We start from the raw sequence: 26,319 nt of genomic DNA, 5'->3' as shown, positions 1-26,319 counted from the left end.
CAGCTGATTCACTTCGTTGTACAGCAGAAACTAACACAACATTGTAAAGCAACTATACCCCAATTTAAAAAAAATAAAGTGTATGTTTCAGGTCAAAAAGAAAATAGAAGTTAGCTTATAAAGGTGTTAGTGTACATGCATTTATAAAAGCATGAACCTCTGTTAGTTAAGCTCTGACTGTTGATGAAATCATGCCTGCATCATATTGAATTTCTTAAGGATATTTCTAGGTTTGAATAAAACATTTTCTGTTGCAAGTTTAGTTGAAGCCAACATCAAACTGTTGGATTGTTTTATGAACATTTGTCTTAACTCATGACCCTGAGATACTGAGTCATAAGTCTGATATTTAGTGCTCTATAGGCCTAGATTTCAGTCAGATGCTCAGACTAATATAGATTTAGCTACTCTCCAGTGTGCTCCTGATTTAATCTCCTTTGTTCAGTGCATATCCCTATATTTTTGCTTTGTAGGAGCCGGTTCCTTTGGCTCCAGGTCGTGACCTTGATTGGGATGAAGAGATGGCAAAAGCACAGTCACATGATTGTGTTCCTGTTCTTTCCGAACATCCACTGTATATTCTTTACACATCTGGAACAACGGGGTTTCCAAAGGTATGCACTATCTTAGGGATAATTATACTGGCAGATTTTTTTGCACCAAGAATATTTGACTACTGACTGAAAGTACTTTATATCTTAAAGACATATTGTGTCTGAATATATAAAAATATTCATTATGTTTAATGTCAAATGCTTTGTCCTTATTTCTTTCAGAATCTTCACAAATATCTGCAATATTCAATTGCTTTAGTAAGCTGTTAAAATTAATATATATTTGATTGAATATCAGTTGTATTTTATAAAATATATTTTAAATGAAATATTTTATAAAATATATTTTATAAAATATTTTTATAAAATATAAAATATATTTTAAATGAAATATTTTTATTTTTTAAATTGAGGCATAACTTTCATATAGTATGAAAACTGATTTTTGATTTAGAGGAATTCAGTTTATCATTAAAAATGCAACTTTGAGAATTGGCCTAGACATTCTGAACAACAGGGAATTTATCCAGGGGTTTGAACTATTTGATTTGCAGCACTGAAGACACTCAAGGATTTTTTAAGTCTTTTACCCTGAAAGGTGTTTTCACAAAACAAAGTCAAAAGTGTCAATAATCCTGAATGTGTCAGATACCAAACAAATACCACTTTTGCCTAGTATGTCTAAATAATACTGTTTTTTCATATAACTTCATAAAGACTTGTGATATCATCTTGCTATTCATCTTTATTAAGGAGTTCAATATTCATTGAATCATAGAATGTTAGCAGGCAAAGGGACTTTTACAATCACTTGAATCCTGTAGGGTTTTGGCCTCTTTATTAATACTGGACCTCTGTAGCATCAGAATTCTGAAAAATTACCTGCTAACGCTCTTAAAATAGTGATTCTGTTAGTTTAGATGTAAGTAAAGGAAAATTAAGACTTAAGACGTTTTATATAAAATTCCCTTGCTTGTGAAAAAGAGAACATTTGGTAGAGGGATATATTTTCTCTGAGTACAGAGACCATGTTTTATTACATTTTGGTCTACCATCATGTTTTATATGTAGTTGGTACTCAAATTTTTGTTGAGTGCATAAATAAATTAATGCATATACATGAAGATATTTGTGTTGTTGTAAAATCAAAGCCCTATGATTATTTTAAGAACTCTGGTCATCTGAAAAATAAATATTTCTTATATTGCAGACTCTAAGATTTGTTTTATAAGCAGTCCAAATGATCTGCTGGATGCAATCCTTACCCTTCACTTTTTGAAATTCTGCATTATGCACCAGCCACATAGAGTCCAAATGAACGTTTGGCTGTAAAATAAAAGGGGACTCAGCAAGTTATAATCTAATATAAAAGTATCAGCATGAGATGAAACTACTGACCCTGAAAACACAGTATAACCTAACCAAATAAAAAAAATTAATTTAGCTCCTTAAAAGCCTGAAGGAATCTTATAAAAACTTTTGTGCCACCTCAAGACTTTAAATCACTGAAATTCACTGTGGCCTGGATGGGGATCCTTATGAGAGGGCCGAAGAAGAGCTTGTCATCAACTCAAAGCTGACTCAGCTAGTGTAGTAGAAATAAAAATAATATACAGGGCATTAAATCTGAAAAGTGGTGGTTCCAAATAAGGAAGAAACCTAGCTATTCCAGGTTTTCTCTGGGTCAAGAAGTGCTTTGTGGGATTCCTAGATGCCCAAACTGAAGATTGTTTGATGTTTTGATCATCCTCATTTTCCTTGTAATGTAGTACCATCCTGAAGATAATCTATTTCTACAGATTGGAGAAGGATTTAATTGTTCGGAGATTTCTATTCACATTGAATTTAGCTCAATTCAGTATGCATTATTGAGTGTTCATTAGGTGCTAAAAGAGATAAAAATATGAGTAAACCACAGCCCCTTCAGCATAGTGGGATTGCAATATATATCAACACAGATAATGTAAGATAGTCTGTGATCCTTGCCCTAAGAGGGCAACCCTACTTCTTGCTTTCTTGAAGAAAAGATGAGATTGGATGGTGTCTGAAGGATTAAATTCCGTTAATCCAACAAAGATTACTGAGCACCCAAATATATATATCTGTCTTTTAGAAGTTTACATTCTATGGCTAGACACAGGAAGTAAGCAAATAAAGAACTATGCAGTCTGTGATGTGTTCTGAAGAAAAATAAAGCAGGATAAGGGTGTTAGGAAGAGTGGGAGTGCTGTTTTATCAGGGGGATGTCAGGGAAAGCACTTGACAGGGTGACATTGGAAAGATGACTAGAACTTCTTCATCAGGTGACATAATAGGGAGGAGGGCATGCCAGGTAGATTGGGTCGACATAAGCATAGGCAGGAGTGTGTAAGGAAGGTTCCAGGATGGCTAGTGCATTTGGTGCAGATAAAGAAGAGAAATGGCCAGATATATAGGCAGGGGCCAATTGCTTAAAACTGAGCCAAGAAATTTAGTTTATATACTGTATGTAAGGAATGGGGAGCACTAATGCTTCTTAAGAAAGAGAGAAAAATATGAAGGAAGGTAACCCTTGCAACATTTTGTTGAGAAGATAGGCAAATACACATAATGGAAACAAGGAGATTGGTTTTTCAGGCTGTGTTTAGTTTAGGACCTTACTTAGGACAGCAAACTTATTAGGGAACAATCAGATTTGGTTCAAGGATAAGAGTAAGGCAGAGGAGGAGTCCAAGACCTTGAACCTGAGAACATAGAAGAGTGGTTTCGAATATTTACTAAAGTAGAAGCAAAGGAAAATGGTTTGGGGCTGAGAAAACTGGGAGGTTTTGGACATATTGAGTATGATGTATCCTTGGGACATTAACATGGAGATGCCCAGCCAGTAGCTGGAAGTGAAAGTCTGGGTCCAAGAATACATCTGGATTTGCAGATAGACCCTTGGAACATCATTGGTTGTAGAGGAATGGTGTTTAAATCATGGGAACGAGTAAGTTTTACAGAGTAGGACATGCAGAATGACAAGACAAAGTAGTCGTTTAAGGTCTTTCAGAAACATTTCCCTTAACCCTCCAGTGGACTTTAGAATTTCAATTGCATTAAAATTATATGTTGCCAACAAATATTTGTGCCATTTATTTTATTCTACTTTTTAATATATTAGTTTTTATTTACTTATTTTTATAACATTGCATGTTCTCTGAGGTCTTAGAATATATTTCATACATCTTTGAATCCACTATGGCACTAACCTTAGAATGAGGCCATGGTAGATCATCAGAATATTTGTTAAATAATGTCCTACTTTTCCAGTTAGCTCCCAGATGCCTTTTTTAAAATTAAAATATAGCTGATTTACAATATTGTATTAGTTTCAGGTGTACAGCAAAGTGTTTCAGCTTTATATATATATATATATATATGTATGTATATATATATGTATATATTCAGTTATGTATATATATATTCTTTTTTGGATTCTTTTCCATTATAGGTTATTACAAGATATTGAGTATCCAGATGGCTCTTTATTCATATGATTCTCACTTCATTTTTGGTAGGCATAATCAGAATTAATAGGATCTGAATTTTTAATATTGGGATTCCCAGAATAGAAGTACAGGAAAGATGAGCACACATGCATTTACGAAGCATTTAAATATAAATTTCATGTCATCATAGAATTTGTTTTCTTTTTTCTTTTTCTTTTTTTATGCGGTACGTGGGCCTGTCACTGTTGTGGCCTCTTCCGTTGTGGAGCACAGGCTCCGGACACACAGGCTCAGCAGCCATGGCTCACGGGCCCAGCCGCTCCGCGGCATGTGTGATCTTCCCGGACCGGAGCACGAACCCGTGTCCCCTGCATTGGCAGGCGGACTCAACCACTGCGCCACCAGGGAAGCCCTAATTTGTTTTCTTGATCTTTGATCTTCATGAGGAAAAATAATGTTGTGAGCCCATAAAAATATTCTGCTTAAAAATGCTCATTTCTCATAGGCACATACAAGACACACACAATGCAGTCTGTTCTTTGGTTAGAATTTTCAGATACATCTAGGGCATATTTGCATCTCTGCATCTGCCAACCCTGGATTTATCAGGTTGTTATATGACAGGTTAATCTGTTAGCTGCTGCACATATTCTGGCAACCACAGCTGACCTGCTTTGCATACATTTCTGTCCTGTTGTACACTTTTATCCTGTTTGGTTTGGGTACCTATATCCAAGTTACTTCAAGGAACTACACAATAGAAGAATCCCTCATCTGGATGGGGTGTCGTTTTGGGAGTGGGAGATTTAGTGAAGGTCATATTTATCTTCTTCCGGCTTGCTGTCATGGAGGTATGGAGATAACCAAAAAAAAAATTAGTGCCAAAGGAGCACAGGGGAAAAGAAACCAAAAACAAAGAATTAGAAAAGAAGGCATGACAGGAAGGTGGTAGATAAGTCCTTTGTCCTGATGTGAATTTATATAATTTACGTTAACTTTTATTCCTACGTGTTAGGTAACTTATTCATATTCTATACTGTAGAAAAAAATAAGAGAAAGTCAAATAAAAAAACCTGTGAACTTTTTTTTTTTAATCTGTGGTACAATTCTTGCAGTTAAAATGCTGAATTTGCTACACGTTTGCTCCTTATCTCACAGTTGTTCAGACCAATAAAAAATTATGCTGCTGCTAAATTATCCTCCATAGAGGCAGCTTCAGAGTCATTGTCTTGTCTACAGCAAGAGATTTTATGTTTGAGGAAATATACCAGATGGAATCATTCCATTTCTACTAATATGATTCATTAAATTCTGAAGGTTTCAAGGGTTTTTCTTGAACAAAGAAGAATGTTTTTAAAAAATTATAGTTTTCGTACATGTGCTTATTCATTTAACTGTTCACTCTTTTAATCAGTCAGAAAATGTATTAACTGCCTATTCTATGCTGAAGACACGAAAGCATTCTTATGGTGCCCAGAGTGGTGGAGGAGACTTAGCAGTAGGTGGATGTTGTTAATGCTTAGAGGCTTAGAGAAGTTTGCAGGTCTTGGGGCCATGAGAGGAGGGAGAGGCTTTTAACACAAACCTAGTGAGTTTGGATGGCTTCCAGAAGAGGTGACACTTTCACAGTGTCTTTAAGTACTTGTGTGATCAAGTAGGAGCTAACCAGGTTCAGAAAAGGGGTGAGGGTGCATTCTAGGAAGACGGGATATCACCTGTAAAACCACTATAAGAGCAAGAGTATTGTTGGTTTGTTGGATTTTTTAAGTAAGCAGAACCATACCTCATACTTTTCAACTCACTGACTCCAACTGTTCTTTGGTGATAGATTTCTTTTCTTCAGGTAATATTTTTGTTTCCTCTTTCTTCTTGTTTTGTTTTTACTTAATTTGCTAGACTGAATTGAAATGTATATATCAACATACATACAAAGCATAGGCATATGCACGTGTACATATAGACATATACGCATATGTATTTACATATGTATGTGTGAATGAATATCTAGTATATGTATGTAAATATGTATATTTGTCTTGTACAAGCCTTTATTACAGAATACGGTGATAGAGGGGCTCAACTTAGGTAGTATGAGGTTTTCTCGGTTACTCTATCTAGACTTCTCTTACCTGAATAGTTTGAGATTTGCCATTCAGACTTTTATAGATCTATTAAAAAACATTTTAAAGACTCGCAGACTCTTAATCTTACCACACATCTCAAACTTCCTTTCTCTTCTACTACAACTGATGTTACTTCAACTGTATTTTTTTTTAAATTGTGGCAACCAAACAGTATACATTTGATACAGACATGTTTTCTGTTTTATGTAATGGCCCCATTTATAATATTTTGTGGCTTTCCTTGTCTTCAAAGGCAGCTCATTAAACTGGAAATCATAAAGAACCATCTGTGATAACTGCCGTCCCATTCCTGGATGATGAATAATCAGCCTTTAGTTTCACTTGTATGGACTGAATTTTTAAAATACCCATATACATTAAAAAGTGTTTTGTTTAAAGAGCACCTGTCTATTCTGAGATAGAATTCACTTTCATGTCTTTATTAGGGACATGGAGTGTTAGTCCCACCTGGATGTTTTTCAAGTTCTCCAGAAGACTTGAAGTATTATGGCTGATCCTACAAAAACTAGAACACTGTATTGGCAGGTTACAGGACTTTTCTGAAAATATATTAGATCATCTATCTTTACTTTTAAGGTAGATAGGGTATAAGTACATAAAGTAACATATTCAAAAGAGTGAAATGCAGCATGCTTGTGTTTTAGGGGTAAGCACTGATGTTGAATATTTATATCTCATACTCAAGATTTCAAATATACTTTAAAATGCCGTTTTTTGTTTCTGATTAATTTTGCATACTAGAGTATAATGATTTGTAGGTTTTTCTGAGCATGGTTTATGTATTTTTGGAGGCTGAACAGGGTTTATCTTTTGCATTTTAATTATCATTACCTGGAAAATATGATTACAAACAAGAAATGCTTTATCATCTTAATGTTAGTCACATATTAACATTATAATAAAGAAACTCTTTTTAAAACTAATCTTTCAGTTTTTTTACTCTTGAACTTCTTATAAAAGATCTACATGGAAAATATGAAATTATGCAGTTTTATTTTCTACACCATACCAAATACCCAGTAAATTGAAAACTGTCATCTGATATTTCATATCGATAATCTATATTAATGAATAAAAAAAGATGTCTGAAGAAAATTTTTATACTCATTCTTTAAAAAAATAAAAATAAGTGGATATCAAAGACCAGTGATAAACAGACATGACTTTTCTGTCTCCTGTAGCTCCATTTTAGTTGTTTTTAATGAGAATGTTCAATGATAACCTCTAAATTTTTAACATTTCTGCCTTTTGTGTGGTATTAGCACAGGGAAAATTTTTAAAAAAACAGTAATTGCTAGAATTAAGGAAATAATTTTGTTAGGAGGACATTAAATTCTAGCCTGTATAATTTTCTTTTTCATGCATGGTCTCATTTTTAAGTCTAACTTTTTGGGGTCAAATGGATTTAGGTAGCCACCATTTTACAGACAAAGCAACATTGGTAAACTTTAAAGAAGGGTTCACTTGAGAGGCAAACAGAAATTTGATAACCTATCCTTTAAAATATCTTCTAAGTTTTACAAATGAATTACTACTCATTTATTTTCTCCTTAGCCTTTTATTCCTTTCTATAACTTCCAGTTGATTAATCTTACCCTCATTTAATATAAAAATTTACCCATTTATAATGATATTTAGAATTATTTATAAAAATGACCTCTAAATGCAGGGACAGGCAGGTGAAGACAAATTCTAAAACATCTTAAGGGAAATCATGACTGACATTAATTATCAAAGAATATGGATAGCATATTGTCTATGAAAAAACTTCACATTTTATCCTCTACCAAAGGAATAAAAAGTTTTAGAAAAGAGTGTTTGCAAGTTGATTAATATCAAATTCATCAAGGTATTGAACTATAGGAAAAGACCTTCTCAATGGGACAAAAAAATTAGCAAAATGCATGGAAGACCATACAGCATATACTCGGTAAAGAGCTGCTCAGTTTACGTGGGAAAATGCATCTGTGAAATTTACTGGCAGGGGCTTAGGATTTCTAATACTCCCAAGGTGATCAAAGAGCCAACTGCATGCTAACCATGTCATACAACCTAGAAAATACCCATCAAATGCCAACAAAGTTGCCTGTGATGTTTGCCAAGAGACCAGATAAAATGTATTCCACAGCTTGATACCTATGTTTTATTAGTGGTACCTGAGGAGAGCAGCAATTTTAGTAACAAACAGAAATTCAGTTTCTTTTTCATTCTCCTGATTCATGTATGTGTGTTACAGTTACAGAACTGTGCCAAAAAATGTTCAACTAGTAGCACATTCGTTAATTAGGACCATGCGTGCCCTTTCAGGTAAAATAATTATCTTCTTCACAAAGCAATTCTAGTTGCTCTACTGAGAGGTGCGTGAAAATACTTGTGAGTGAAATATAACATATTTCTTAGCAAGCATTCACCTTCTTGCTCTGAATATTCACATCATTAAGTCTTTTTGAGCCAATGATGATTAATGTTTATAGAGAAGCAATAAATTAATTATTAAATTTACTATCAGTTATTATTTATGATAACTCTTGTGCTCAGCTTTCAAAAATTAATCTTGTATTAACATTGAATATGTTCACTGTCAAGGATAGCTGCTAGAAACTATAGTACTGTGGTGTAACAATCCCTACTTTTGCCCAAATGTAATGTAAGGAAAATCTGTCAGCCTTAGATCCAACTCATCAGGATTGCTTCCTCAGAGTTTGAGAATTCACCACTAAAGAACTGCTCAGCTCTGATACTGTGGTAGTGTGACCACAAGGGTAGCGTTGTATTAAGAATCCAGTTAGAATATGACTCTTTCCTCTAAGCATCCTGTTATTATTTAATAATATTAAGGAATAAACATCCTTATAGTAGTCTGTATCTTAGGCACACAGCTACCTTTGACATTTCTGAGCACTTAATTTTGAGAGTTCCCATTTTTGTTCTGGAAATATGTGTGAAAATGTAATTGTTGAAAGTTTCATGCTAAGTCTTTGATTTTTTTTTTTTTTTTTGCTGTGCGCAGCGTGCAGGATCTTAGTTCCCCGACCAGGGATAGAACCCATGCCCCCCACGGTGGAAGTGCAGAGTCCTAACCACTGGACTGCCAGGGAATTCCCTGTAATGTTGATAATTTATGTTACCACTGGAAATTTGTTTTATTGCATGTGATTCCATAAAATCATGTTTTCTTTAGAAGGTCCAGAATGGTCTGTGAGAATGGATTCTACAAATGGACTAATACGGACAAATTATTCTGTTTTTATTATTGGAGGAGCCAAAGAAATAGTGATTCAGATACAATTATATGAAAGCCAAAGTTATTTATAGCTTATAGAATATGAAATACTCTAAACAGGAACTTTTCTTAAGTGGACAGTATGAAGAGAGAGAATCTTTTAACACACTGTCTGTTGATTTTCATTTCACCTTTTCTCTTCTTTAGGGTGTAGTGAGGCCCACTGGAGGATACGCTGTAATGCTTAACTGGTCAATGTCTTCTATATATGGACTTCAACCTGGAGAGGTAATCATGGTTTTAAATTCACATTACATGACATTTCTGTGGTTAAGATATATGCATTTTATTATCTTCTTTTTGTTTAGGTGTGGTGGGCAGCTTCTGACTTAGGCTGGGTTGTCGGACATTCCTATATCTGTTATGGACCTCTTCTACACGGAAACACAACAGTTTTATATGAGGTAATGAAATAAAAATACTACATATACATAATATTAAGTTTACTAAAAGTTTTAGAGAAGTAGTCCTAAGTAGGAAAAGAAAATTGAATGGGGGCAGGGGACGTTTTTATATCTTCTTCCAGTTATTTCATAAGAGAAAGAAATATATATTTAGAAAAAAATAAACAACTATTTAAATTGTGTTGAACAAAGACATAAAAATTATATTCTGAAAAATATACACTAATAAGCTTGATGCCTGTCCCTTTCTAGAAAATATTACTAGACTGATACTGATTTAGAATCTTAGAAAATAGCCATCATAAAACAAGCAACAGAGATTCATCTCTTTGTGTTCTTATAGGATTAATGGATTTCAAATATGTGGGTCCTTGATTTTAGCTAGACATTTTTGGTAGTTTCTGATGATTGCTATATGTATAAGGGAGAGAATCAGACTGATCAGATTCATAGCTGAATAAATAACTGCTTTAGATTCTATTGCATGGACTAATGTTACCCAGGAATAATATTTTTGTGTGTATATTAGAAAATTCTGCTCTTGTGCCTATTCTGTTTAATTTTAGCAAATGCCTTATACAAATAGTTAAAACACATACCTATCAGATATGTAGGAGATCAGAATTTGAGAGTGACAGCAAAATGGTGGTTTGCTAGATCAGTATACAAATGATCTTGGACTTTTGGGACAAAAAACACAAGATGGGAAAATATGGAAATCTTTACAATCTTATATTTATATTAAAAATAATTGCAAAAATGAAGTAAGGGAAACTTGAGTTGGTTGCAGTTTATGTGGTTAAATCCCTGTGTATTATGAGTTCAAACATTAGCGGTTGATAGGATTGCTTTAAAAAAATACTCACCATATGCAATGTTATAATCTTATTTTATTTTTTCACACTTAGAAATCTGTGTTCAGTTTAATGAGGAGAAAAAATCATTAACTTATTAGAAAGAATTTGGATGAAAGGGACCAGGGTGAAAATGTCATACAAGAAAGAGATGAAGGAATTGAGAATGGTTAGTCTGATAAAAATAATATATTTAGTGTGCATATATGTTAAGTATCTTTTGACATTTAAAGAGTTGCCACATATCAAGGAAGTAGTGTAGTCATGTAGTAATGTGGAGTTCCAGAGACCTATCTTTTGGGAATAATCAGAGAAAATTTAACTGTCCATTAGTAGAATAGGGAAGTTATCAAATAGGAGGCTCTCTTTCACTTAAAGTCTGTCAACATCAAGAAAGAAATTTGAAGGCGGGAATTTTATATGCGAGGTGTGGATAATAGTATTAGGTGATGTCAAAGTTCTTTACAATCTTAAAATGCTTTAACTCAATGATTCTGAAAAAATTAGAGACTATTCTTGATCTTCATGGAAGTCTCCTAGTCCCAGTCACCATTTAAAGACATGAGTGTTTCTTCATTTTCAGCTGGCTGGTTTTCTGTCTCTGAATGCTCAGAGGTACTAAGGCAGACTGTGACACAAGTATTAAGCCATCACGCACTACTCCACATATTTTATACTATGCCTTTGTGCTTTGTAGACTTAATATGCACTGTGGTGTTTGTTATAATTAAAACATAAAATAATCTTGACACATCTGTCCCATACCAAAATCCTTGCAATAGAGTAAATGTTTTTGTTAAAATAATAATTCCCCTTGAAGTAAACAAAATAAGCCTCAACACTGAATACTTATAATGAATTGTGAAATTGCTAACATAAAGTGACAAAGCCAAAGGTGCCATTATATTGAAAAGTATTTATATTTATAAGTATTAATCTGCCTTTAGAACTGAAGTACATGTAATTTTTGTGCATTTACCATTGGCCTTTTTTTATTTCTCAAGTTTATTTAAAACATGACTTTAACACCATGCAGGGGGCTCTGTTGTTTGTCTTTATCTTGGAATGATGTGCTCAAGAACATTGTAGATGCTCTAAAAGTATTTGTTGTACAAAAGAGTGATCTTTTTTTAACCTTTTAAACCTTATCTCTGCACTCTGGTTTCTTTCCTGTGACTTGTAAACATCTTCAATTCTCTCTGATCACAAAACAAAGCCTTTTAGACTCTTGCACATTTCTAGTTATCCCATCTTTATATTCTTCTCCACTAAGTTTCTTGAAAAAATACACTTCCCATACTGTGTGAACTTTATATTCTTCCATTTATTGTTCATCTCACTGAAGTCTGGTTTCTCTCCACATTGCTTTATAAAGCTGCTGTATCAGAGGTCAACAGTGACTTCATAAATGACAAAGTCAAAGGGCCCCCTTCAGTTTGATTTTATTTTTTCTCTCAGTGGCATCAACCCTGCTGACTGAAGGTAATTCTCTCTGTTTTCTTGAGCCCCCTGCCCTTTTGCTATTGTCCAGGCTGTTTCTTTTGCCTGGCATGACTCTCCCTCTGTCTTTCCTTGTTTGGTTAATTCTACTTATCCTTGTAGACTCTGATTAGCTGTAATCATCTCTTGGAAAATTTCCTCATAGTCTTTGGCTGTGCTCGGTTCCCCTTTTGTGGTTCCGTTGCCCCCCCGAGCATATGTCTGTTAGTGAGCTGACCACAGTGTCCTGAATTTATACCTAGTAAAGTGTGGGAGCCTCAAAAACCAGTCTCAGCATAGTGCAGAGTACACACTAAACACTTAATAAATGCTTATAGAGCTAAATTGTATGCTACTCCTCTGTTCTCTTGCTACCTCTCTGACAGCTTGTCCTCCTTTTCCTTTCTTGGTTTCTTTTACTTTGATTCTAAACATTGGGGATTAATGGGGTCTTGTTCTTAGCCCTCTTTTCCCATTCTGCTTATATTTCCTGGATAATCTCCATGCAGTTGGATTTGAGTATTACTAATTAAACCAAGGCTCCCAACTCCTCTTTTCTATATCTGACCTTCCTGCTAAGCATCAGCTTATTATTAGGCACCTTCAGATGGCCCAGGCATCCCTGTGCTCAAGACAATGTGAAATGAACTCGCTGTCTCCTCTCTTCCCTGCAAAGACATTGCTTTCCATATACTCTACAGTGTTGTTAATTTTACCTGCATGCACTCAGTCATCCAAACTAAGAATCAAGAAGTGATTCTAACTTCATTTTCCTTACATATCATAATCTATTGCTCATTACATTCTACTGAATTTACATTTTAGTACCTATCAAAAGTGTCCTCTTGTTTCCATGTCTCCTGCCATATGTTCAAGGCTGATAGTTTAGCTAGTATGTTGTTGACTGGTGTGTATTCTATGGTTGGCTTCTGATCTCACTTGTGTGGTCCCTATCCTTTCCAGTTGTATATTTCAGATAGCCAGTCTAGAGAATGTTCTAACAAATACTCCTGCCTTCAGACGTCCTTCCAGGCCATCTCTACCCAAACTTCAATTTCTGAGCTCTCCTCACTTACAATTATCTATCTAAAATGCAAAGGCCAAGATAGAACTTCATTGCTTAAAATTTTTCAAAGGGTTGAGTTCTGCCTCCAGGAAGATAGAGACGATATATTTTTCTCTATTCCTCCCACTAAGTAGAACTAAACATTTTAGGTGTTATGTCTAAAACAAACATAAGACTGAAAGCTGGCGAGAAGAAGGAAAACTGTCTTTAGGGACCTTGGGACTCAAGAAACAACATAATGATGAGAACTTGGGTTTTACTTTTCCTTCATATGTCTTAGATTTGTGTCTGAAGAAGCTGGCAATCCAGAAATGCCAACAACTGCAGACCAAAAAACAAAACAAAAAAACCCTCCAAAAAGAAAAAAAATAAAGCCTGATCTCTCAAGCCAAAGAATTAGGAAGGAGCAGCCTAAGCAAGACATAAAACTTTTAGATGGCTCTACTCCAGATAAACGCCACAGGAAAATCCATAATCCCACCCCCACCACCAAACAGCAAAGGCTAAGTGGGAAGCTTAGACTTCCAAAATTGTCAGGCTTTAAGGAGGAGCCATAACCCTCCCTCTTCCCACAGGGTGGTGTCAAAGGAGTTTGACTAGGGAGCCAAGATTTTCATCCCTGTTAGGTTGTAATGAGGACCCCTTGAACTTGCAATGACAGTAGAGACCAAATAAGGAGGCTGGACTTATCCCCCTCACCTATCAGTAATGAGGTACCCCTTCCATTCTCCATTGGGATGGATGGGGTCAGTGGAGGCCTAGTAGAAAGTCAGGACTTTCACCATCAATAACAACACCACTTGTCTCTTCCCTGTGGTGTCAGTGGACACCATGTTGGGAGCAGTAACAGGGAACTCTCACCTTGTCCAGCCAGGGACGTGCCATTGGAAGCCTACCGTTAGAACTAGAAGCAACCCAGTAGTAATGAAGTGCATCTTCTCAATTGGGTATCAATGGAGGCCAAATGAGGAACCTGGATTTCTACCCTTACCTCTTCCTTCTTTGCTGGAGTGAAATCTAAGTAAGCCACTTTAAACAAGATTTAAATATGAGTCAGTCTCATAATATAATACAAAAAAATGTCCAGGATTTGATGAAAAGATCATTCCTCATACCAAGAACTAAAACGATCTCAAGCTGAATATGAAAAGACAGTTGATAGATACCAATACTGAGATGACAGAGATGTTAGAATTATCTGACAAAGATTTTAAAGCAACTGTGGTAAAAATGCTTCAACAATTGATGATGGACATTCTTGAAACAATTGAAAAAATAGACAGTCACAGTAAAGAAATAAAAGTTCCAGCAAAGATATGGATGCTATAACAAACAACCATATGAAAATTTTAGAACTGAAAAATACAGTAACCAAGATAAAAACTCAGTAGATAGGCTCAATACCAGCATGGAGGGGTCAGAGGAAACAGTTAATGAACTGGAAGAAGGAACAATAGAAATTACCCAATCTAAACAACAGAAAGAAAATAGACTGAAAAGAAAAAACTAACAGAGCCTCAGGGATATGTGGAATGATGACAAAAGATCTAGCATTTGTGACTTCAGTCATGGAAGGAGAGGAGAAAGAGAGTGGGCCTGAAAAAAGTACTCAAAAAAATAATGGAAAACTTCTGAAAACTTCTCAACTTCTCAAATTTGGCCAAAGATATACATCTATAGATTTAAGAAACTGAGCAAACTCCCAAACAAGATTACTCTAAAGAAATCCACATTCACACAAAAAAACCTTAACTTTCTGAAAATTGAAGGCAAATGAAATAATCCTGAAAGTAGTGAAAGAGAAAGGATACCTTATCTGTAGGGGTAAAACCGTTTGAATGACAGGATTTTTTCAAATACTAGGGAAGCCAGAGGGAAGTGACAATGTTTTTCAAGTGTGGAAAGAAAAGAACTGTCAACCCAGAATTCTATATTCATCCAAAATATACTTTGAGAATAAAGAAGAAATAAAGACATTCTCAAGGTGAAGAAAAATTTAGAGAATTTGTCACCACTAGGCCTCCCCAAAAGGGACAGCCAGTGGCCAGTACTTAATGATAAAAGACTAAGTACTTCCCCTGATGTCTGAGAACAAAGCAAGGATGTCCACTCTTACCACTCTATTCAATATACTCCTGGAGGTTCTAGCCAATTTGATAAGACAATATATGGAAACAAAAAGAGAAACATATCAGAAAGGAAGAAATAAAATTGTCTTTATTTGCAGATGGCATGATTGTCTATGTAGGAAATTATAAAACTTATTTTAAAACCCGAAATTAATAAGTGAGTTCAACCAGGTCTCAGGAGACAAGGTAAGCATACAAACATCAATTGTTTTTCTGCATAATAAACACCTTTGGCTACAAAAGAGCACCATGAGGAGTCCTTGTAGAGATGGAACTGTCCTTTATCTTGATTATATCAATATTCTGATTGTGATATTAAACTATAGTTTTGCAAGATGTTACTGAGAGGGAAAATTGTATTAAGGGTGCATGACATATCTCTGTATTATTTCTTACAATTCCATGTGAATCTACAATTATCTCATATAAAAAATGTAACTAAAAAGTACAAAAAAGGCTTCAGGGAACTCCTGTCAAAGAATGTAATTCAAACTCTTTTGCATGATACAAATGATCCATAGTAATCTAACCTTTGCCTACCTCTAAAGTCTGTCTCTTGTTCCTGGCCTCTAATTCAGCTTCCCACCCAACAATCCAGTCCTACTGGCACTTACATGAACAGAACTGCCAGTGATTAAGTTGTTTCTTCTACTAAAATTCCACTTTTGTTCGGATCACGTAGCCGAGTGGTTCTTTTTCTTAAGGGAACAACTTAAATTACATCTTCTCTCTGATATTTTCTTTGCCTTCCTCAGGCTGATTGAAGTTCTTTATACTTCTGGTATACCATCTAGATTCCTTTGATCTTGTAAATACAGTTCTGTGATACTGTAAACTCTTTGAGGGCAGGGAATGTTTGTCATTTATGTACCCCCAGGGTCCAACATAGTGCCTTTCAGGAGGTAGGTAAAATTCGTTGTGTGAATGAACCATTTCTAAGCAGATTAATTGACAACTTGAACATGCAAAATGCTGGGGAAAAACTTGCTTGCTTGATTAATTAGCACAAAACAAAGGTATAGGAGAGTCCTGACTTGTCACTAGGCCAGCAAGTGAAAAAAATCTTTATTAACCTCCACCAAATAATCGTCCCACATGTGTCCCAATTTTAGTTGGATTACCAAATTAATATTAGTATTATTTTATTTTAGTATTATTAGTATTTTTTATTTAGGAAACTAAAATCTCCCATTAAATAATAAAAATACATTCTTTACATAGTGAACAGAATAGTTTAGTAGATCATTCATATCTTCATAGGATTACCTTTTCTAAAGAGAAATAAAAGCATACAGTTGATCACAATTTTATTTTCATTCTTAATGAATTATAGTGTTTCAAAGCTATAAATGAGGTAGACAGTGAATTGGTATCTGTGATAATATTTTTCCTTAATGATATATTTTAATTTAACAAAAATTGATATTCTGAAGTATTAAGAGATTCGCAGTTCGTTATGTGCCCAAATCATCTAGAGTACAGCAACCAGTTCATAAAACATTTCTCTTTTTATTAAATGCAAATGGTTCATGATACCTTATAAATAAATGATGAATGAATCTTTTTTTTCTCAGCAAAGTTAAAAAAAGTTATATTCTGGAACTTAATACAAATCTATAATTACAATGGCTGAAAAAAAATTGAAAATGGTTATAACTAAGTTGGATATTCAGTTTAACTTCTAAGTCCATAAGAGTTACCCACTTGAAACAATCTGTGTTTCACCATAAAAGCTTACACTGGATATTTAAATAAGATTTTCTTTTTTGCCATAGAGGACACATAGCCCAACATCTGCAGGGTAAAAACATGTTGGAAATCCTGGTTGTCTGCTTTGGTTTTAGCTTCCTGGTAACTACCAACTTTTCAACACATCCCTGTTTCTCTCATTAAAACAAACAACAACCAAAAAACCCCCCAAAAATCCTTGATTCTCTATCCCCTTGCAGTTACAATACTCTCTCTTCATCTTCAAAGGCTTGCCTACATCCAATAGCTTCATTTTCTAACCTAGAACTTAACTCTGCAATCCTCTCCAGTTGGCCTCTGTCATCATCATTTCATAATAACAGCTTTTTGATAATTTCCCTAGTGATCTCTATTTTTTCAGATGCCAATGGACATTTTCAGTCCTCTTCATACTTGACTTTTCAACATTTGAAAGGGTTGACTTTCACTCTATCTTAGTCACTTTCTTCCCTTCTAAGGCACAACATGCTCCTATTTTTCTGAAGTTATTCTTATGCTCATTTCTGCTACAGTACTTTTCCTACTTGTTGCCTGAAATATATTCCTCTTATACTTTAGAGCACAACCAAGTGTCACTTCCTGAGGGAAGCCCCCCTTGACCTCTCTGACTAGGTCAAATCTTTGTAGTCTCTCTTAAGCACCTTGGGTTTTTCCTTCCTGACTTGTGTTACAGGTGCCATTTCACATTAGTTTATAGGCTCCTTTGATTTATTTGCCCCTCTCTGTTCTGAACTCTGAGAGGGAAGGTATCATGTTAGTGTTTGCTCACCGTCAAGTCTCAACTTTTAGCCTTGTTTTTGACACATTCTGAGTTCTCAATAAATATTTGTTAAATAAATGCCTGAATGAATACATCAGAAAAAAAAAAAAAAACGCAAAAACTTCATTTGTAAGTAAGGACTTTTTTCCCTGAGAGAGGAAAAAGTAATTCTAATATTCTCTTTACTAGAGAACTTCATGAGAAACTTAAGTAATCCGTTATATGTTTTAATAAGCAAAGATTTAATTTTGTTCATTGACCTGGACATATTTAATATGCAATTCTGGAAGCCATATTGGACTGACCAATTAAAATATGTAAACCAATTCTGAATAATTCAGTCCTTATTTTTGAGAGGAAGAAAACAAACAGTACTTTTCTATAAATTTACTTTATTAATGCATGCTGATTGAAACAGACCTATCCCCAGCAACATATGGACAAGGATATACTTGGTATAGAGGTTTTGTCAAAGAGGAAGAATGTAACAAACAGTACTCTAATATAGGAACTTTCATGTATAAACAAATTTAGCAACCTGCTGTGTGTATGCGGGCATGTGTGTGTGTGTTTGTAAATGGTGGTTATACTCATATGTTTTCTGGCCTCTCTCTTCTATTTCCTATTTGCACCCTTTTTCAAAAGGCCTGGCATCTGCTAAATCAAAACCCAACCCTTCTTCTCAAGGGCAAGCATATCCTCCTTGGTCCTGTCTTTCTCCTTATCTTTGCTTGGGTGCTAATGGACAAATATGTATCTTGTACACATTTCAGTTGCCTAGTACCATGGAACTCAGGCTTCCACAATGGTAGTGGTGGCTGAACAAGAAACCAGCTTAGATGACAAACATCTCATAGTAGTCCCTTACGATTCTTTTAATATCTGAGGCATCCATTATATTGTCTCCTCTTTTATTTCTGATTTTATTTATTTGAGTCTTTTCTCTTTTTTTCCTAGTTAGTCTAGCTAAGGGTTTTTCGATTTTTTCTTCTAAAAAAGATCAAGTTGTAATTTTAATTTTTTCTATTGTTTTTCCATTCTCTGATTTATTTCTACTCTAGTCTTTACTATTTCCTTCCTTCTGCTAACTTTAGGCTTAATTATTCTTTTTCTAGTTCCTTGAGGTATAAAAAGTTATTTTATCTGAAACCTTTCTTTTTTTTATTGACAGCGTTTATCACTATAAATTTACCTCTTAGTATTGCTTTTGTTGCATCCCACAAGTTTGGTATGTTGTGTTCTCATTTCTTTGTGTCTCAAGATACTTTTAAAATTCTCTTTTGACTTCTTTATTGACCCAGTGGTAGTTCAAGAGTGTGTTGTTTATTTTCCATGTATTTGTGAATTTTCCTACTTTCTTACTGTTTTTGATTTCTAGTTTCATTCCATTGTGGTCAGAAAAGATACTTGGAATTATTTCTGTTTTCTTAAATTTGTAAAGACTGTTTTGTGACCTAACATATGATCTATCCTAGAGAATGTTTTGTATGCACTTGGGAAGAATGTATATTTTTCTGCTGTTGGGTAGAAAGATGTTGGCCAAGGGATACAAAGTTTTAGTTATTCATGATGATTAATTTCTGGAGATCTAATGTACAGCAATGTGACTATAGTTAACAACACTGTTTTGCATACTTGAAATTTGCTGAGAGGGTAGATCATAAGTGTTCTTACTACACACACAAAGAAAAGAAAGAAAAAAGAAAATGGTAACTGTGAGGTGATGAATATATTAATTAGTTTGTGGTGATTATTTGTTGATGTATACATGTATCAAAATATCAAGTTATACACCTTAAATACATATAATTTTTTAAAATTACACCTCAACAAAGGTGTAAATGGAGAAAAATGATAGTAAACTACTTGTATATAAAAATAACACAAAATAAAATAGACTGTACTTTAAATAAAAAAGAAAAAGAAATCAACTTGGATAAGTTATTACCTAGAGTGGATTATTAGTTATTAGTCACCATAAATCTATTTTGGCATTAAATTATAAACCAGTTGGTATAATTGACCAACTGGCAATCATCATTTTTATGTAATAACAGTCTCTTTGAAATCAAGGAATGAAAGCTTGCTTTCATTTTATATTTGTTTGCATTTCACAGATTGTATATTTCATAGCGGCAAGCCATTTCAATAAACTCTTTGGTATCCTCACTAGATTAACCAGGGCAGATGGTTGTCTGTTAATAATTCAACAATTATCTTTGAAGATATGTACTACATTCTGCCTTCTCAGGCAATACATTAGTTAGAAGAAGTAGAGGATTTAAGATTCTGAGTTGTGTTGTAGTAGCATGGTCACTGGATTGGAAATATGAATATTCATGTTATTTATCTTGCTCTGCCTTCATCTACCTATATGACCCTGGACAAATGAATTCACCCTCTTTGGGAATTCTTCATCATTAAAGCTAGAGGACTGGCACGTATTCTCCCAGCTTTGCACTTCTGTGAATCTTCTTCAAGTCAGTTGTTGTTTTTTTTTTCTAGAATAAATATATTATTTGATAACATATTTTAATTTTTTAACTCTGGAATTAACTCCAATTTCTTTTCATAGTGAGTGATGCTCACCTTCCACATGCATTTACTGAAGAAAGGTTTCATTCTAAAATAATGAAAATTTGTAACGTTCGAGAGGAAGCATGGAAGTTCAGACTTCCATAGCATGATTCCTGAAACTTCAACATATTAATTATTTGGCCTCAGACAAGTTACTTAACTGTTCCTAGCCTCAGTTTTCTCATCTATAAATATCACTATTGGGCTTCCCTGGTGACGCAGTGGTTGAGAGCCCGCCTGCCAATGCAGGGGACACGGGTTCGTGACCCGGTCTGGGAAGATCCCACATGCCGTGGAGCGGCTGGTCCCGTGAGCCATGGCCGCTGAGCCTGCGTGTCCGGAGCCTGTGCTCCGCAACGGGAGAGGCCACAACAGTGAGAGGCCCGCATACCGCAAAAAAAAAAAATAAATAATAATAATAAATAAATATCACTATTAATAGTAAAAGAAATTACATGGCATTAAATTGATTAATCCATTGAAATCCCTTAGGAGAGTTGCCAGGATATAATTGTACAATAAATATTAGATATTATAAACTACTATTATTATTCAAAACTATGAATTTTTTCTTTCCCAGAATAAAATTCTATAATATAAACACTAACCATTCATTCCCATTGGCAATCCGGCCATTGTAATGCTTGAATTTTCAGGTACTCATATTTCTTCTTTCAAAGTGTGTTTGTTCTCACAACTGTGAAGCGGCCATCAGAACACTAGAGGCTACTCCCTTTGGAGCCCATTAGTTCCCTTCTAAGCACCAGGCAAAGGAATCAGCACACAGAGATGTGTTGATCCTGGTCCTACCAACTTTGAAGAATGAGCAGCAGTTGTGGAAAATAACCCAGTGGTCTCTCCCCTCAAGGATCTGTCCTTTCAGAGTAGAACTTATGAATGAAATGAGAGTGGCCTGGAAGTCTTTAATCTGCAAATAATATAACACATTTCATGGTTCATTATTATCTGAACATTTATAACCCTTCACTTCTATTTTTGATGGGCTTTATCATTACTAGCTTTTAAACTGCCTATATGTCTTTGAAAACTTCAGAGTATTCAGCTTGATAATCTCTTACTGAATGTTCTTTTCCTGAATTCATAGGAGGATGGAAGAGTTTAGATACCCCTATTTTTTTCTTTCTTTATAGAATGATTAGTGTAGAAATGAGCTCTATACTTTCCTTTATTTGTATAAAAATCAAATAAGACAATGTATGTGAAATTAGTTTGAAAGCTTCAAAGAAATATTATTATATGTATTTGTATGTATAAAATACATACAAAATATGACAGTATGTACAATATAAATTTGTGTAAAATATGAGACATTATTATCACTGTATATACTTGGATCAAAATGTTAAGCCATTTTCCAGTATGAAAGTCTCATGTTTGAGAATATTGAGGATAATTCTTTGAACTACTTTCAAATTATTTTTGTGTTGAACACTCTTGTTAAATCATCCCCAGTGTTTCTTCAATGTTATCTTGTCTGCTCTGTGCTGCACTGGATCTGTAACCTCCATGAAGACATCCTATGATGTATTTTTCCACACATGGATGTTCTGAATTCTTAGCCCCTCCCAGGCTTCTTTTCAACAATGTAACTGTCACTTGCATATATAGAGTTATCTTCTCTTTTCAAGAAATTTGCACTTCCACCTATATTAACCTGTTTTCTTTATTGATTATCCCCTTTTCAAGGACAGAGATTTGCTTCTTTCCAGCATAGAGTATGTTACTTCTTTAATACTAGTAGCCCCAATTGTTGCTAACTAATACACTCAATAGGCACACATCAGAGACTTTTCCCTTATTCCTCATATAATAGAAAATTATTTCTTTCTTTTAAATCTAATATAATGGCAATGAGCTTTTATGTATGTACAGAATGAGAAAAATGATGACTCAGTTATTACTTTGATCCCAGCTATATAATTTCATCATCTCAATTGGAAAAGATTGTAAAGCTGATGCCAGCATCTTTTAGGTTTCTCACATGACTAGTTGTTCAAAGACTTTTATTTTTGAGTGTATTTTTCTCTGTGTGCCTGTGTTTTACGTTAGAACAAGCAAGTGCAGCTATTGTCATAGCTCCATCAACAATATTTATTGGTGCCTATTGTGAGCTCTACATTTTGCTAGGATTGATAGGGAAGCAGAGTGTATCATATACACTCCTTGCACGGAAAGCACTGACAATATAGTCAAATAATTAAGATTAATATAAAGGACAGAAAGCAAACCAATTGAAGAGACACTACCTAAGAAATTTCTTACAGTGTATAGAAGATGTGAAAAAATTTCCAGAAACTATTACATTGAACCATTAATACTCTACAATAAATTCTTGAACCTGTTTTGATACAATTTTCTGATGGTGGAACTAAGGCTCAAACAAATTAAATAAGTTGCCTTAGGTCACATAGCTTGTAAATGACAGTGTTTGGATTCCACCTTGGCTCAACCATCTGTCTGTAGTCCCTTAAGAGAAGTTTAGGACTAGGGTAGACGGGAAAAGCTTTGTGGATGAGACAGTACAAGTAATAATAATAGCTGCGATGATTGAGTGTCGGCTGATAGGAACTCCTCTGAGAAGTTTATATGGTTTTCATTAATTCTGTCTCCAAACCCATGGGGTCAATTTTTTGCATCCCGATGTACAGCTGTAGAAACTGAGTATCAGAGACATTGAATAACTTTACCAGTGGCACAAGAGTGATGGAGCTGGGATTTGAAACAAGGTTTTCTGGCTCCAAAGGCAGTGTTCTCTAGTCATAATCTTAAGATGAACTATTGGAAAACTTGAGTACTGCAAACTAGATGGCCAGAACCAGGGTGTCAGTGATCTGAACACTAAGGCAAAGGCAGGATGTTAGAGTGTCAAGTGGATATTGTAAGAGGTAAAAAAGGAAGTTGAAAATAGTTTTGATGTCTTCAGCTAGGACAACTGATTAAGGGCAGTTACCAACTGAAGTACGATAGTGTGGGAGCAACAGCTCTTGTGGAGGAGTTTTGGTCATGTAGAGTTTAAAGGGGCTGTGCAGACATTTGTATGATATTGGGAAGTCAGGTTTGAAACTCCGAAGAACTTTCAGAATTAGAGATGTAGAAGAGTTAATAATTTAAGTCCCTAAGGTGATCAAGATATGCAGAGAGGTGAAGACTGAGAAAAGAAAGCAATATAAATTGAGAGTGAGAAATTGGAGAGGCGATGGAAGAATCAGAAAAGTGTCTTGAAGACCAGTGGAGGGGAGGTTTTCCAGAAGATGGGGGATCAGCAGTGCCAAGTGCTACAGAGAGAGGTCTGGTAGGACAAAAATTGAAGAGAGCTTTGGCAATTTGGGTATGGTTAGTCACCCTGATCAGAGCAGTTTCGTGAGAAAATTTGTGTGTTCATTTTTTTTTTAACGTGGGGAAATAGGAGCATGCTGAAGGTTGTACTGGTAAATTATTGGATGTACGGAGGAATTGTACAGCCTCAGGTTGAATAGCAGTATACATACGGAATAGCCACACTTTACTTTCTGGGCAGAAATCTGTTAGGGTAATAATGCAAGAAGCCATCTAATTTCTCTGCTTACAGCAAAGTCTCACTACTCACTACGAGTAAAGAGAACCTGAATTTGTTCCTCTAGTACAGGATAGCAGAGTGATTGCTCATCAGCGTGGAGGAATTCAGAGGTGAAAGCAGTCCTGCTAGAAGCCTTGAACTACCAGCTATCCTAGTGATAAATGCTCTCTGACTGCTGAGAATGGTAAATATGTCAGAGTCCCTAATTGGCTCAGCACTGGGTCTGCAGAATTACCAATTCCATTGCTCTTCTTCATTTACTTGCCATTAATACTTTTGGGGGTAAGCATCTTTTTTTTTTTTTTTTTTTTTTTTCTTTTTGCGGTATGCGGGCCTCTCACTGCTGTGGCCTCTCCCGTTGCGGAGCACAGGCTCCGGACGCGCAGGCCCAGCGGCCATGGCTCACGGGCCCAGCCGCTCCGCGGCATATGGGATCCTCCCAGATCGGGGCACGAACCCGCATCCCCTGCATCGGCAGGTGGACTCTCAACCACTGCGCCACCAGGCCCGGTAAGCATCTTTTTAGTATTTTTATGACCAAGGTGGAAGCAGTGGTTTATTCATTTGGGGTTGGATCACCACAAGGCCCAGTATGGTCAACTCTAGAGATGGGAGAAGGCAGGGGAGGAACCAGACCAAAAGCAATAGATCTATGTTTGATTTTTTCAACTCTACTGAGGTATAATTGACAAGTAAAATTGTAGGATATTTGATATATGTGCACATTATGAAAGGATTCCTCCCATCTACTTAATTAAAACATCCATCACCTCCCATATTAATTTTTTTTTGCTGTTGAGAATGTTTAAGTTCTACTCTCAGCAAATTTCAATTATATAATACAGTGTTATCAACTGTAGTTACTATATTATACATTAGATTCTCAGACTTTATGCATCTTACAGGTGAAAGTTTGTACAAAAGGGATAGATCTAGATGGAGTTATAGATAAACATACATATCCTTAATATAGTCATGGAGAAGTCTTACTTTTCCAGGCTGGAAGCTAGAGCATGTCCTTCTTAACTGAAGAAAGGCAAGGACTCAAGCCTGAGGAATTGCATCCCTGTGGTATCTACCATAGGAGATAGTAAAGAGGGATTGTCAAAATAACAAGTTTATAGAAAGCATTCATTTGAACCAGGTGAAGTTGCTGATATTCGACTGGTTTTGACTTACACAAATGGCAAATTCTTATAATCAAAATAATAGGAGGGAAAAGAAGACAGGTTGGTTGGGGACCTCAGGTAGATGACTAAGTTTGGTTTTTGAGACTATTTGTAGCCCTTTGATAAAAGTGGATTGAAAGGGTAGGACTAGGGAAACTTATTTACCCTGTGGAGAAGAAAGTGAATAGATGTTATGATCTCTACCTGGACATCTGCCCTCTCGCTTCATCCAAGCTGTTTCTCAGAGCAAAACAAAATCTTTGAAGAGATTTTGCCTAGAAACCTAGGGATATATGTAGAAACCTTTTGGTTATGAAAGGGATTTCAGAATCTGCTAAAAGCAGTTGACTTCCCTCCCTAGGAGAATGAACATATACACATTAAACAAAAATCAGAATATTTATGAACCCCCTGAAATTCAGGTCAGAAACCTTCATTTAAAAGATAAAGATATATTGATTTCAAGCAGTGATACAACCAAAGTAAAATCCCAAACTAAAACTTAATTTTCAAAGGTCTCTGGAAAGCACAGAAAGAGCAGCTGGGCTGGGGTTAATCATTCCACCTTTGGAGATAAGGCATTTGTACTCAGCATGCTAAGTCTTACAAATCATATATATAATCTCCAGTCTGGAGTCTGGTTTATAGATCAAGGCATAAAGAATTTGGAGCAATGAGGCATTTCTCTCCAATTATTTTCTCAGTAGATGGCCTCCTATGATCAGATTTCAGTTATCAGTATATTCTTCTACCAATACTTTGATTGGCTCATTTATTAATAACATATGGAAAAAAAGCAGCAAAGGTTAGTGTTAAATTCTAGGCTCATCCAGTAGGGTAACCAGGCAGGTGGATATTGGAAAATAGCCTAGCCTTGGGTAATGCTTAATATCTAAGGACTAGTCATTGGTTCTTAATCCTGGCTGTGGATTATAATTATTTTGTGAACACATAAAACATAACACTGTCCAGCCCCATCTCAAGGCAGATTAGATCATAATCTCAGGGAGTGGGGACCAGGCATTGGTACCTTTTAAAAGCATTCCAAGAATTTCTAATGTACATTTAGGGTTGACAATCACTGGTTTAGAGTAAAATTAGATG

The 26,319-nt window shown here is 35.3% G+C and overlaps 1 protein-coding gene across 3 annotated transcripts in view; it reads left to right on the top strand.

The window, feature by feature from the left end:
- ACSS3 (acyl-CoA synthetase short chain family member 3) overlaps positions 1-26,319 on the top strand; it is a 142,083-nt gene that overhangs the window by 57,003 nt on the left and 58,761 nt on the right. For all 3 annotated transcript variants that reach the window (XM_060112955.1, XM_060112954.1, XM_060112956.1), the window contains exons 5-7: positions 474-614; positions 9,599-9,679; positions 9,760-9,855. In XM_060112955.1, the coding sequence (XP_059968938.1) occupies positions 474-614; positions 9,599-9,679; positions 9,760-9,855 (318 nt within the window). The remainder of the gene's footprint in view (positions 1-473; positions 615-9,598; positions 9,680-9,759; positions 9,856-26,319) is intronic.

Source organism: Mesoplodon densirostris, chromosome 11 (genome assembly GCF_025265405.1).
Source record: "Mesoplodon densirostris isolate mMesDen1 chromosome 11, mMesDen1 primary haplotype, whole genome shotgun sequence".
In the NCBI taxonomy this organism is placed as follows: domain Eukaryota; kingdom Metazoa; phylum Chordata; class Mammalia; order Artiodactyla; family Ziphiidae; genus Mesoplodon; species Mesoplodon densirostris.
The sequence above is the reverse complement of the archived record's forward strand: the minus strand, read 5'-3'. Positions and strand labels throughout refer to the sequence as shown.